This window comes from Homalodisca vitripennis, chromosome 7, assembly GCF_021130785.1.
Source record: "Homalodisca vitripennis isolate AUS2020 chromosome 7, UT_GWSS_2.1, whole genome shotgun sequence".
NCBI classification, from domain to species: Eukaryota; Metazoa; Arthropoda; class Insecta; order Hemiptera; family Cicadellidae; genus Homalodisca; species Homalodisca vitripennis.
The window spans coordinates 129579553-129595181 of record NC_060213.1 but is presented as its reverse complement, the minus strand read 5'-3'; the positions used below and the strand labels follow the sequence as shown (position 1 = coordinate 129595181).

General features: G+C 31.8%; 1 protein-coding gene across 2 annotated transcripts in view; it reads left to right on the top strand.

Annotated features, from left to right (window-relative positions):
* Positions 1-352: 352 nt before the first annotated feature.
* LOC124366320 (caspase-3-like) overlaps positions 353-15629 on the top strand; it is a 62745-nt gene continuing 47468 nt past the window's right edge. For both annotated transcript variants that reach the window (XM_046822777.1, XM_046822776.1), the window contains exons 1-3: positions 353-520; positions 8902-9064; positions 13274-13413. In XM_046822777.1, coding sequence (XP_046678733.1) covers positions 8927-9064; positions 13274-13413 — 278 coding nt within the window. In that variant the 5' untranslated portion in view covers positions 353-520; positions 8902-8926. The remainder of the gene's footprint in view (positions 521-8901; positions 9065-13273; positions 13414-15629) is intronic.

Sequence of the window (15629 nt, the reverse complement as noted above, 5' to 3'; positions counted from 1 at the left end):
ATATATATATATATATATATATATATTATATATATATATGTCCTATTATTAACACCAACAATAGAACTTTCAGATGAAATGGCAAAATATATCAAATAATTTATATATATATTCTATAAAATCTGGTTATCTTCAGTTCAGTTTAAAATGTTACTGTACTTAAATTTGGTTAAATTTACTTAATTTTAATATATTACTGTTACTGAAAAGTTGTTAAATTTATTCGGCTACAACCTTTCAGTAGAGTACGTCTTGTAGTATAAAAAGGGAACTGAATCTTCTAGAAAGAATTATAAAATTTATTTCTACCTCTTTGCTTGATGACTAATTTTCAGCTCTTTTAGCCCGCCATGGATGAAAATAGACAGAGGTGCTGGAAAAGAGATTGAGAGAGTATTAGTTTGGTGTGAAAAGTGACGGGAATGTATGATTTGATGACAAGACGATGGATAGCCACTAATTATTTTAAGTATCCTGGTTATCAATTTAAGCTGAAATAGTTCTTGACTATTCATTTATAGTAAGTAATGCTATGAATTTTAAATATTAGTCTTCTTAGTTATTTACAATTAGGTTATGAATTTTAAAGCTGTAAAGAAAGATACGTCACAAGTTCTTGGTTTCAGCCAATTTATAGAAAAACTTTAATTTTCCAAAAGGAAAACCTGTAAGTGCTAAATATATTCACCTGTAGTACTACGGGTTTTAGGAGTTTTACAAGGATATGTTAAAAGTAAGTTAAACAATAAGTATACAAAAATTACCGTACTATATATTTGTATTATAGGAGGCCACTATTTTTGGAAAATATATTTTTTTCTTTCTGGGGACCATAAAAATTACATTATAAGAAAGAAGAGACTATGTTTGATTTAGTTACTGTGAAAACTACATGCCATTATGACGATCCATCTGTTCTTTTTTCTGCCTCCTAATAGAAAGTTATGTCGAGGAGGAGGCCACTCTTTCCCTGTCTACTATTTGTTATTAGGCTATATAAGTATGTTTAGATTAGGTTATCATAAATATGTTACTAGTTGTACAAAGTTATAAGATAATCCTTATGATCGTATACGTGATGTGAGCTTGAATTTGGTTAGCCTACTAGCCTATCTCAAAAGAGGTTTTTAATTTTTTTGTGTTAAGTGCGAGGTTAGCACCAACCGAAGTCCTTACTTATTGGCTGAGGAATTCCTGATTGTTACTTTCCAAACCTCTAAACATATCCCAAATAGTCTAACATCAGAAATTTGTCTTTATTTTGTATATTACGGATTTTTATTTGAGTACTATGCTGTGTCAATTGTAATAACTTTTTAACATGTAATTGTAATTATTATTTTGGTACTTTGGTGTTATCAGAAGGCCGCTATTTTTGTAGGAGTTTGTCTTACCTGAGACCTAAAAAAACTATTATTAGAAAGAGCAGACTTTATTTGACTTGCTGTGAAAATTACATTTCATTATGACGATCAGTTCCTGTTTTCTGCCTTCCAAAAGGAAGCAATGTCGCTGAGAAGGAGACCACTCTGTCTATATTTACTATTTATTGTCAGGCTATAAATAAAGTCAGTTCTTTACAATAATGTAGTTTTTTAAGATCTCCGGTAGGAAGAAATGTTCCAAAAATAAGAGTCCTTCAGATAATACCAAAGTACCTTATACACAAGGAAAGTGGAAGGGACAGAAAGCAGTTGTTCAATATGATGAAGAAGCTAAAGTATTGAAAGAGAACTTTTTTTCTGCCGTGCACAGACAGATATGAGCTTACTGGAAATGAAAATGATAAAACACTGATGGTAGATAAAAATAAAACCTGCAACTTTCAGCTTAGCAATCTAAAAGTGAATACTGTAGCAGATTATATTACAAGTGCTGCTAAATCCAAAGTTATTTGGTAAATAATCAACTCAGAAAAACATTGCAAGCAGAAGAAGAAGCCAAACCTACAATAGGAAATATATGAGAACGTAGTAGTAAATAACCCTGCTGACATTGTTGAGTACTTTAACCGATACTTTGTAGAGATATCAAATTCCATTTTGGAGAAAAACAGAATTCAGTTCAATAACAATAATAACCCACCCAATGTACAGCCTTTAAGTGTACCACCCACAACTATTAATGGAGTACTAGCAGTGATAGCCTCACTAAACCGTAAGTTATGTGAAGTGGACAAAATTCTATCAAAAGCTGTAAAACACTATGATAAAGAAGGAGCTGCTCCACTCTTTGGTATAATAAATAAATCATTCAGTCTAGATCAGTTCCCCTCAACTTTAAAAATAGCAAAAATATATCCAAAACACTAAAAGAGGCTATACAAGAAAATTACCATCCTATCTCATTAATATCAACCTTCTCAAAAACAATAGAGAAGGTTGCATTGTCGAGAATGCTAAACCAACTGGAAATGCATGACCTCATTGCAAAAAAACAGCACAAGTTCCTCAAAGGAAGGTCCACCACCACTGATGTGCTTAGTTGAACATGTTATTAACCATCTAGAAGCACGAGGCAGCAATCTTACTAGATTATAACAAGGCATTTAGCTGCTTGGACCATAACCTTATTTTAGGAATCTTTCAACTCTGGGAATAGACAGACTGGCTAAAGATTGGGTGTCAGCTACTTGAAAAAAGACAAACAAATAGTTGAAATTCAACAAGACACAAATGGAAAAACACTGTATACAGGTCCACACAACTCTGTCAGCAGAGGAGTGCCTCAGGGCTCTGTCCTGGACACCTCCTTTTCATTCTGTTTACTAAAGATTTCTCCAAACTTTATTAAGGATGACAGTATCGAAACCATAATGTATGCAGATGATACAACTCTTCTGTTTACACATGATACGCCACAAGAATTACACGCAAACATTTTATCAACAGATGAAGCATTGCAATGCAGTCTTCAAAATTATATTTCCATTTATCTGTCCAAAAAAAAACACTGACAAATTTCAGCAGAAAGCATGACAGAAATCACAGTAGAAAAAGTGCAAAACTGTTTGATCTAACAATTAATCAACTAATGCTGACCTCTCTTGTAACGATCATATAATTGACCCGATCAAAGAGCTTTAATCCGGCATTTATGTAGTAGAAGATGAAGTGAATAGGAGGTTTGGAAACAGCCAAGACCGCATACTATGCAGTAATAGATTCACATATAAGGAAGGTATGGGCTGATGTCATGGGGAAGAGCATCTGAGGCAAACTTAGCAAAATCCTCGTTCTCCAGAAAAAGGCTATAAGGGTACTCTGAAGACTTGGTCCTACAGATAGTTCAACTAGAAACCCTCGTACATTGGCCGTACAATCCTAAACTTGCTCCCAGGCAGTCTCAAGAACACAACAAGGAGTAGACTGAAAATCCCGGATTGGTTAGTGGAATGACCAGTGTATACTCAATAACAAGTTAGAAATTTTTCAATTTTAATGACACCATTGTATTTTTTAAGAAATTGCAAATAAATGTTATATCTATTGATACATTATTGGAAATAAGAGAGAATATTTTCAGTTTCCACACTGGGGCTTGATCTTACTTTATTTGAAAGGCGTGTGCTGCTGCAAATAACTCCGCCCGTGAGGTGCCACACTAAGGTTTTTCACTGCTCGCATATCAGGTTAATGTTGTACTTTTTCATCTGCTCTTATGAAGCAAATATTACCCTGGTGAAATATCAGTTATTATGTTAACTTTATCACTACTCCATGTATGTGAGGCTTTCCTCCCAAGTTATCAATCAACATTTCTGACTCGGAAGACTTCACAACCTTGTTACTATTTATGCATCTTTTTACATTAGATAGTTAACAAAATGACACGAAAAGAATTTATAAAAATACTACCTTTAAATGTTATAAAACATTTAAATTTAGTTTCAGGTGCAGTATCTTTTGGTACAAAGATTCTTAAAGCTGCTTAATTAATTGTCAAGTTTTTATTAACTTAATCTTCAGCCCACAATAAAGTTTAAAATAACAATTTTTAAAGTTAGTTATTTTTAAGAATGTACCGAAACCAAGGGTATCTAAACAGCATCCCAGTCTGTTATTGGTGCAAAAAGTACCATCTTCAAGTATCAGTAAGTTTAATGCTACAGCTAAAGAATTCTCATTAGAATATAGTGATACAAGTACAAATCAAAAGCTTGTTTCTGTATGTATATTTGAGATACAGTTAAACGTTATTAAAATTGATTTCAATAGCTTAGCATTTAATAAAGAAATAAAACCTCTTTTATCTGAACCTACTAAACTGTATCTGATTATAGATTCACTGAATCCAAAATGTACACAGTATATTGTTTACATTAAAATTAATAAAAGATTTAAAGGTGTTTTATTTTTGTAATTTCCATTAAATATGTGTTGAGGCTACACTAACATTATGGATCAAGCTTTTGGTAAACCTAAATAGTGGCTTTATTTTCACGATTTTTGAGAAAAAGAATTGAAGTATTAATTTGTAAAAAGTAATTAAATGTTATCATTATAATTTTACACAATGTGGCAAGGGTGTTGGGAGGCTTTTGTCAAATTTTATTTTTAGTAATTCTAAAAACCTCATTTCATACTAATTTTAATAGCTTTGGCAAGCTGAAAGGTTACTTGTATCTCTCTTAATCAATGAAGATAAAACTTTTTTTAAGGTGTAAAATTAATAAAGTAACCATTAGTATGTACTTTATAAAGATTAGGTTTAGACATGCAAAAAACGTGTGAACAGGATGTTCCATATCTGTGGCATGGAATACAGTATAATAGCCTGAAGTTTCAAGGCTAACGAATAATAGTTCATTAAGACTATAATACTTAACTAGTTTCAAGGCTAATAATAATATATCATTTACAAGCTGGACTGAGACGTTCAAGTGCAGGTACGAGGGTCATTGGTTATTTGTCAATATCCAGAATAGTGACCTATGTCATAGTGTTTCTATTTTACCCTGAAAATCAGGCCTTGTCTTCAGTCTGGACTTAACTTATCCTGTACTCTAGTTGATAAGTAATTTTCAATGTGTCTCCTGATGCTAAAGTTGAAGTGAAATGTGAGTGATTTTTAGTACAATTTGTTTGTTTCAATTTGCGAAAGAAAACAAAAGCGTGGCGAAAATCATTATCCAATTTACAACTTTGTTTTTCAGTACATCAATGTTTCTTATATAGCTACAATAAAAAAAAAAAATAGTAGGTAATTCTGTACGTCTTTGGAAGTCCCATTGAAGAAGTGCAAATTAACTCTGCAGATCAAAGTTATATTAGGCAAATTGATCTTCGTCCTATTATGGCGTAGCATCCATAAAATGTTATGAAATTAAATGTTTACTCTGACTATGGAAAAGCTTAAAGAAAGATTTCAGAATGTCTTGCTTTATACTATGGGGTGCATTATAAAATAAAAAAGTATTGGATATAATTTCAAGAACCTGGATACAAAACTAGATCTTATACAATCAATTTATGTTGCTTTCCCTCCCTTTGTACATATTTGGTTAGGATAAGCTTTATTGAAATAATATTTTTGTACATATTTGGTTAGGATAAGCTTTATTGAAATAATATTTTTGTACATATTTTGGTTAGGATAAGCTTTATTGAAATAATATTTTCATATAGTTAATGCACAATTTGTTATTTTTTAATCTTAAATCCTCGTGCAGTTTTACTACGTTATATGTGATTAGGCATATGATACATTGTTATATTCTTTTCACTTACCACCAAGTGTCCTGAATTTATAATGCTTATAAATTTATATTTCTGTTCTCTTTATTACATTTTTAATCTTAAAAGTTCTTTACATTCATTTATAGTAAAGATAACATGAAGAAATAAAACTTGTTTCCAAAACAACAATGAACTATTAAGATAGCGGATTTGCCTTAAGTAATTTATAACCTAGGTGTCTAAAACTTGTATGGCAGTTAATATTCACACAGAAGTATTATACAGCTTTTACATTGTCAGCAGAAGAAGGTGAAGCTTTTATATACGGTACTTGTTTTCGTCCTGTAGACAAAAAAGTCATTGAATTTGGTTAAAAAGATTTAACTGTTATCTAAATATTGAGAATAAAACAAGATTTTCTTTGTCATTAATTTGTGGTATTAAACTTGAACAAGTGGGTTTTTTCATGTTGATTCACATAAAAGTTATACACTTTTTGCATCAGTAATATACTTACCAAAACTTTAGTTGTGTGGTAAATAATGAAATACAGTATTTTGTTGATAAAAAAAAACGAGAACAACTTTTACACTGTTGTTTAATCTGTTAGCTTAAAGAAAGAGGGTGTTAATTAATCAATAATATTTTATTGCCATTAGGCACAAAATTGTTCATGCAATATATAAAATTAAAATATTTTCTTTTACTTATACACATTATATCTAGAATATGTTTCTATTAGTGAGGGTACTGAACATAATAAAGTATTACAGTCTAATATTTACTAAGCAACAAATAGTAATGAACAGGAATATAAATTTGTAAATTAATAAGAATCAATAAAATATTTTTAAAATAAATTAATAAAAGCTTAAAGAACTATTACAGGCCACGTAATCACTGACAAAATAAAATGTTTTGTCCATAAGCCATTTTTCTATACTTGTTTTAAATTTATTTCATGTAACATTCCATGCCGTTTGAAGTAAATTATGAAATAATTTAAATCTTAAAATAAATGGCTAAGTCTGGTTTTTCCAAGTCATATGACTAGATCAAGCAAATATTTTTCCTAATCCTATAGTCTTTATTATCCTGCTTACTTATAAAGCTTTCTAAGTTTTCTTTTAATTGAATCAAACTGTAATAAATGTAAAGACAGGGTAGGAACATGATCTTGAATTCTTGTAACACGTTCGCCACACTATTTGTCACGGGTGACTCGTGGCTTTAAAGCCTTAACACTAAACATGGTGGCACTCCCCAATTGAACACAATTTGCTAGTTCCACCAATTTCACCTAGAGCACTCTAGCACTGATTTGCTCTAAACTATCAGATGCCAAAGCAGGTTGAACAATGACAGATCATCTTTCCCAATGATGGAAATAGTTGGACGAATTGTTAGTGGTCAGGTTTAAGAGTCCTTTCTCAGATTATAAGTTCCTCTCTCATTTATTTCCTTTTCCCATTAAAAAATTGTATTGCTGATATTGTAGTCATATAAAAAATTATTATTCATTTGAATAATCTAAATCAATACAAAGTACAGTTTTTATCCTCCCAAATTAATTACAACAAATATTCTTATATTTTGAAATATGCCATAATACTATTTTTGTATAATGGCCTTATTTGGAATTTCACCTTTAGTAGTTTTTTTTTTTTACCAAAAATATGAACTTATAACTGCAAATAAAAATCACAGAAAAAAGTAAGTCATAAAATAAATTCCTCGTAGACAAACAAACCAATGATTTGTAAACAAGTCTAGATTTGAGACTATTCATGTCCCAAAATTACTTGTACTTAAATTTGATGGAATCTTTCTGATTAAATATTGATCATAGAGTAAAACATGAATCAAAACCCAGCAGTTAAGAACAAATTTATCAATAATACACTTAGCCAGTATTTTTATAAAATATTGCAATTATATTATTTGCCATAGGTGGAATCATTTTTGTGGAATAGAATATTGCATTTTTCTAGCTATTAGTAGTATTTTGATATAATCTGAAATAAATGTTTAAGTTGGTTTTATTTTAGCATTTAAATGGCTCAGAAAAGATATTTCACAAATAGGTGAAAATACTTGCATATTTGTTTCTGTTTTACATATAATTAAAGCATTTAATATTTTTAATAATAATGCAAAATGTACATCCTTTTCTCTAAACTATCAGACGCCAAAGTCCACCATCTTCATGAGTCATTCATACAACACAGATACAATGCATCTTTTTGATATACATACATACAAAGGTCTATTTCTATCAAAAGACAACAAAGATGGATTTTTATAACAGTTTTTAAATTTATAGTTGAGTTATAGTTTAGATAGTAACTTTGGCTTTGATATCTGCATTACAGTACTGACCAAGCATTATATACTTAATGTTTACAAAAATGTACAGTTAAAAGTATATTTTTACTAAAACTTTTAATTTTTTTATTTGGATATTTTCTTATTGTGCTCAGCAGCAGTTACAGAAAAGGTTGAAATAAGTTGTTACTATTAAGCTTACTCTATGCTTTCAAGACTATAATTAATGTAAACAAGCTTTAAAATAGTGGTTAAATTAATTTTATTTAATATTTTCTGGTAATACTACATTAAATAATTAATGTATTAATTACAATTAATAACAATGTTAATTACATGGTAATAACAATGTTTTCTGTCTGTCCTGATAACTCAGAACTATTTTACATACTACTGTACATTCACCTGACTCTACTAATCTGACTATGTCTGGTTTAAAAAGAATGAACATCAGCGTACTTGAAATACCTAATAGGTTATGTTCAATGTACAGGACAGTATACAGTACGTAAATGGATGGCTGAGTAAGAATCCCAGGGCGGTTTACAATGTACATCTACCGGAACGCCTGAAATTAATCGTGCAGCTCTTCTGTTGGACAAACGCTAATCCAATAACACTCCACAACAATAAGTCCAATAATTGTGAATATTAACGTAGTAGTATGTTTTCAACGCAACATCAGGTGTAACACTATCTAAGATCTCCTTAGCCAAACAAGCAGTGACATGTTAACATGCGAGGTATTGTAGGACATGAGAAGATTGACTAATGTTCTTTTAGTGTATAAGCAGGGTTGCACATAAACACGTGTTACAGTCTAAAGGTATTATGATTTTGTAATCGAACTGACTTATTGTGCTGTTTAACACCCAATAACGTATTAATCTTTCCACAGTGACTGCGTTCAGAAGGGACTGGAAATGGAAAAGAAGGACAGAGATAAAATCTTATCAAATATGACTACATTGGTGAAGCGTACACATAACTTTGATGCTGTGTTTGGGGCACTCAGAGAAGAGAGGGGAATGTTCAATGACTTTATGGTGAATGAGATTCTTGTAAGTACTCTTCTTGTTTTGTGTGCCCATATTGTGATTACCCAAAAGTTTGGATTTTATTATAAATAAATGATAATTATAAATGTATGTTATAGAACCATCCGAGAAAAGTTATTTTCACAAACATTACATGTATGTGTGTAGTGGTAATGCCGACTACTCTGCAGGATCTATTTAGTCACTAAAATATACTTCCTGTATTTTTTTTTTTGAGTTAATTGTTCTTGAGTGCACTAAGATGTTTTGGACTAGATCTCAAAGCATAGTGGAGCATCCGAGTGTATACAAGATCGTGTATAAAACATCGTAGTGCACCTGATGGGACAATGAGAATGCTTATTCATCTAGTTTACACTTGATTTTGTAGTTTAGGTGTCTCTGATGTTGAAACAATATAAAAAGTTCGTTTTGAGCTTTATCATTGCCGACTTGTGGATCTCTTCAGGCAGACGTTGACTCCAGATTCCAGGAGTCAAGTCTGTGACAGCGTCAGGTTTCAAACGATGCACTAATCGGAGGTGAATTGGAACTGAAGTGAACAATCGTAATGAATCAATCATTCCCACCTTAGCTACGGTGTTTGTTGTACTTTTAATTGTATAATTTGATAACCAGTAATAATCTGTAGCTTCGGAGTTTAAAACTTGTGAAACATCAGTTCTCTTTTAAAGTAATGTCTGTCCAATTAAAAGCGGTTGCAAGTTTTACACTTAAGTTTTATTTCTGTATTCGGAATTTAGCTTGTTTATATGGCACTCGCTCAATTAGTAAAGTAACAATGTGTTCTCTAGATCTTACTGTTCCTCAGAAATTTTGTTATTTTCTTGCTTTGTAATGTCCCATTTTCAACAGTAAAACGTTGTCTCTGAGGTAATTATTGGCACTGTTTATATAAAATTTATGATCTCTGTGTTATGTATGCACCTCTTTTCTAATATTCTTAATGGTGTCTTTATTGTCAATCACAGTTTCTAAAGTACTCCGTCGCTAAAAGTAAAATCTTACTAGTAATATTTATTGTCAATCACAGTTTCTAAAGTACTCCGTCGCTGAAAGTAAAATCTTACTAGTAATATTTAAGAAGTAAATAATAGAGTTTAACCCTTTGGACGGTAATCCCACAACGAGGTCGGGAGCGCACTTCGTTTCACTTGCAGTAATCCTGATAGCCGTGCAGAAGAGTTACAGGATGTTTGGTGACGAATAATCTCACCTAAATATGTATGCGATCTCACGGAACGGATAAGAAACACTTTCTTCACGTATTTTCCATCGATCCTACTAGATCGCAGTTACTCTTTAGTTTCTTTCTTTTCAGTTCCAATTTACCGCCTTGCAACGGTGTTCAATAAGTTGTTCCAAGTAATCAACTTATTTTAGTTCTATTTGTGTACAATTTTGTTGGTATATCTGATATATGTTGAAACCTCATTTTTAAGCTGCCGGTTGCGGAATGTTTATAAGAAAATGATTACAATATTTTATTTTATATTCATAATTTGTAAATAGAATACATTTTGTCCATAATTATAATAACACAACACAACTTCAAAAATGTTAAATTGAGTGTTTTTCATATTGTAAAAATAATAAAAACTCACTTTTTAGGGCACTCTTACAGGGGAAAACCCACCAGTCAAATGTTAAAAGTAATCATTAGCATTTATTCATATGCTGTATAAGACATAATAATAATAATAATAATACGTACTTTAGAACATAATTTACAATTACAATTAAAATAATAATAGTATACAAGATAACTACCTACCCCTAGTGTAAAACAACCTTAACATAATATTGACTTTAATTTCCTTTTAAAGCCAGTGTAAACCCTTTTAGGCTACAAGGAAGTTCATTATACGATGTAGGTCAAAATAATGAAACCTTTCCAAGTTTGATAGAGGTTCTTTGACAGAATAAATTTTTTTTTTTTTACCTTCCTGAGGGAAGAGGACAATTTGTCCCTGCACTTAGTCCTAAAAGGACCTTTGTGCCTCCCTTACTTTAATTTATGCCCTCAAAAAACCTGGGCTTTTGGAAAAAGCCAATCAGATTTAAGGGCTCCTGTTCTCTAATGTCCTTGGGACTGAGGAGATATGCTCCCAAGTATCTTTTCTTAGTTTCTACGATGGCAGGACAATCCATCCAAATGTGCTCTGCTGACTCCTCCTCTTCTCCACAGAGTCTACATTCGCTGCTCTGACTAAGGCCTACCTTCAAAAGGTGCTTCCTCAGAGGGCCATGTCCTGTCAACCTTCCTAATATCAGTCTTATATCCTCCTTATTCTGGTCTAGGAGAGCTGTCCACCCTTTTGCATAAGGAGAGATAAACGTTTTGGATATTCTTAAACCCGAGGCTCTACTCCAATTCTTGTGTCTTGTCCTCTTTTCCCAATCTTTGACCAGAGCTTTAATGTTGGAGAAGGCTATCCCACAACCTGGCTCAGGCCCCACCAATGTGGATTCTGCTCCCTTTTTGGCGAGGATGTCCGCTTTTTTTCATTCCCATGAATACCTTCATGACCCGGCAACAATAAATTAGTTATAACTAAAATCTTAGTTTTCCTATTCACAACATCGAAACCGTGCTCACTTGACATAGTTGTATGTTAGAAAAGCTATAACTCAATGTTTCGAGGATTGGAATCAACACAACACTTCGGGTATGTTTGAACCCTTTTCTTCCCTTTTTTTCTTCTTTCTGTTCTTTATTTCAGTACGTATTAATACCTCACATCCCCTTGACGAAGAGGATAGATTCGAATCCTCGAAACTTTTGTAACATATAACGATGGCAAATGTCCGAAATCCTGTTGTCCTTTCTGACCTTCCCCACCCTCAGTAACAAACTTTAAACAAAGAATTGCTCGCACAATTTAATTCTTGTAATAGAGTTTGGGTTTAACATCTGTTGAAAGAAGGTGGCTCTCCACAGTGAGACCAACATATTCCAAGAATTTTAAACTGTGTTAGCAATGTTTCTACACAGTGTGAACTGGGAAACTCGGATGTTATGATATTGGTGGCACAAGCCTGAGAACTATATAAAAAAAGTGTTATTAAATTTTTCAGCTGACAGTGAAATTGGTGAAGGTAATTGTTCCTGTGTTGAATATTGGTCAAATTATCAACAGTTTGCGGAAAGCTTCGTTTTCCATTTCATCTTTACAGTTTTTTTAGACAATCGACAAATTTCTTTGTTACATATTCATATAGATCAGCAATAGTGTCATAAGCACAGTGTAATATAATTATGCTACAAATGTGAATTATGATGATTGCATTGTAGGTCATCTTCTCTTGCGCTTTAAATTGTTCTAGTGTGTATGCTGGTCTGCTCACGAGGAAGTCGTGTTGTGTTTTTTAAGAGCTGTCCTTTAAGCTGCTTTATTGATGTTGGTAGAAGAATGATTCCACAGTTGCCAGCCATTTTAAGTTGGACTCTTTCCATACAGGGCTGTGCATGTGGTGCATTGGCAAGACAGTTTTTGTACTATATTTGTGGTGGTCTATGTTAGTTTGCAGATTTAGCTTGTCAATATATAAAAACATTACCATTATAACTGTACAATTTTACAAAAAATTACAATTTGATCATGATATTTTTGAAAAGAAGTCAAACCCTCATGGTAACAGTTATTGCTTGAAGGTTTTCTTATGACTTTGGACATATTTTTTCTGCACTTTAAAAGTTCAGTTTAAAAAAGTTCTGATTAAATTTCTGAATATTTACGTTTTTGATATTTAATTGATTTCAAATTAGTTTTATTTAATTATATTGTAAGTTAACAGAGAGCTAATAAAAAAACTAAAGCTTTGTTAAATTGTGATACCACAACATTATTTTTTTAATTTTATCTCTCATTGAATGTATTTATTTATTTCTGCTATTGTTGAGTTTTAAAATGTTATCCTTGTTAAATATGTCAATATAGTGTTATTTAGTTATTATTGTCAATTTATATAGATCTGTTGGATGTTTGGTTACTGTTGTTATTAATTGTGTAGATCTATATATTTACTGGTAGGCTGGATTGAGTAGGTAGAATCTGAATTGTTTACTTTTAGTTTTAGCTTAGAATATTTTAGTAACTTGACGAAGTCTATTGCACTGTTGAATGTGTTTAAAGAACAACAAAGATCTTGAATCTTCCCTTCTTGTTCCCACAACTCTGGCCACTACTAATTAATACAAATGTTGTTCAGTCCGTGGAAGAGAGCAACAGGACGGAGTATCTGTATCGTTACGTGACAACCCGGGGTCCTCGTGCTTTCCGCCATTTATTGAACGCCTTCAATAAGACCGACCATAACGAGTTGGCAAGCCTGTTGAGCAGTGGTGACAAGTAAGATTTGTAACACATTATTTGTTTTAAATCTATTTTAGTTCTGTTAGTTTAGATATATATGAAGTTTGCACTGATTAATTTATTCACTTAGAACCAAACATTATTAGTAAAATTAAGGAAATTTACATTAAGGTATAAACAAATACTTATAGTTTTGTAACTTCAAATTATAAGATTACCAACTGTATATATTTATGTCTGTATGATGGAAATCTTATTTAGGTAACTTTCAATACCAGCAGGATGTATGGATACATTATAAAAGGCCGAAATATACGAGAGTCATCTAGAAAGTAATTTCCAAGTTTAAATAAAAACTCAAGTTTCACACATTAAACTATTTTACTATATACAACTTGAAACTACAGATTTTTAATTTTTTCTTATAATTTCCATACAAATTAAATTATTTATTAATATATTAATGTAATGAAAAGTAACTAAAACCCTTTTAAAAATCTTTTTATTGACATACACGTGTTTCGGTTTTTAACCATCTTCAGTGTAAATTAACCTCTCTAACATGTACATTATAATAAATAATATAAATTATTTATTATAATGTTCTACGTCTTTCAAATACCCTCTGCATAAAAATCTGCCACCAAGGAACATACCCAACAGGTGGTATGTTCCCATACCATTGCTTGCTGCTTTCTCCCAGCATTCACATTTGCCACACATGTCACATCACCAATAACAACATCCTGTTCAAGAATTTTCACTTGCATACCACAAAAAAAGTCTATAACAGGTATCGTTTTGTTGTTATTGTGAATATTGATTAGCACTTTTGGTACCCAACAAGGACAAAACGTTTGATAGCCTGTTTTCTTCAACAATCTCGTGTAAACTCCGAAAAACTTGGAAAATTGTTCGGAACGTTCCGAGTTCATGAAGCAAGAGTTCTTATGTACTTCCTCGTGGTCATCACAGACAAGAAAAAGCCTACCACTTTTCTCTTTGTCAACCCATCACACGTCACTCTGAATGTTTGGGCTGTAGGCTACCTTCAATCATGATGGAATATCGGCTGCAGAGTGATATTCAGCCTATACAAATCGTAGAATGTCTCACACACACTTCCCATTTGGCGGGATCTTCTATGGTGGCACTCATGGTTTTGATATAATTATGTATAAGTAAAACACACAAGACATTGCAATGTTCTGTCTTACACAGATGACAGCAAAATGAACCACTGTACACCCCAATATGAAAATGGCAATGGGTCTTCCATCACTTCTTGTGCTAAGTAACAACAGAGAACACAATTTAAGTAAGCAAGCATTAGTGACCAATAAAGTATCAAAGCCGGCTGTAGTGAGACAACCTTTTTCCCTGTAATAACAATGTTCCATGCCCTTGTTTTTTATCGTAGGGTTATGGGTAATGACTGATGTTAAAAATATTATTAATACACATCCAAACTTTGTCATTATTTTTTTTGTAGTAAAGTGAATACGTTTTTAATATTTAAATGATTAAGTGCACAAAATTTTGAAATTTATTTTTGGATAATTAATATTTCCCACCAAATTGAAACCCCCTACGTAAAAAATATTCTTGGTGTTAAAACTTGGTTTTTTGTAGTCTCAGATTATTTATAGTTTCAGTTTGTAAGTGGACCGAGTAAAAACTATTGTTACGGATAACTTCAGCACCACTGTACACGTAAAAAACCTTCACATATTTCAGTTGTCAGAAAGAATTACATCTTAATACTTTTATCTTAATAATGAAATAATATCTGGAAGAGGGAGACTTCTCAATATCTTCATTATAGTCCAATCTTCAATATCTTCTCTCACTGAAAATAGTCCAATTCATCCAGGAATTTAGATTTATAAATGGTTCCAATTTTATAAAAACATCCATTTTGAAAAAGTAATAAAACTAGTGTTGTGTAACAGAATGTATAATACAGCTTGACGAAGGATTTGTCTGTAATTATTTTAGACCTTTAATTTGCCTATTTTTAGTGGCTTTATAATAGATTTGGTTGTTTTTTGGGTTTTTTTTGTTTGTTTAGTTAAACTTGGGTTTTTGCTTGAACAGGGCAATGTGTTCAGAATGCATGCATGTTTTTGTGCAAGTTAAACTCTTATTCTTTCAGTCTTCCATAGTAAATCTGCTCTTAAAATTATCGTTGTTGTTATTGAAAGTATACATTGTAATAATGATACAATAGTTTTTAATCATGACAAAACTGT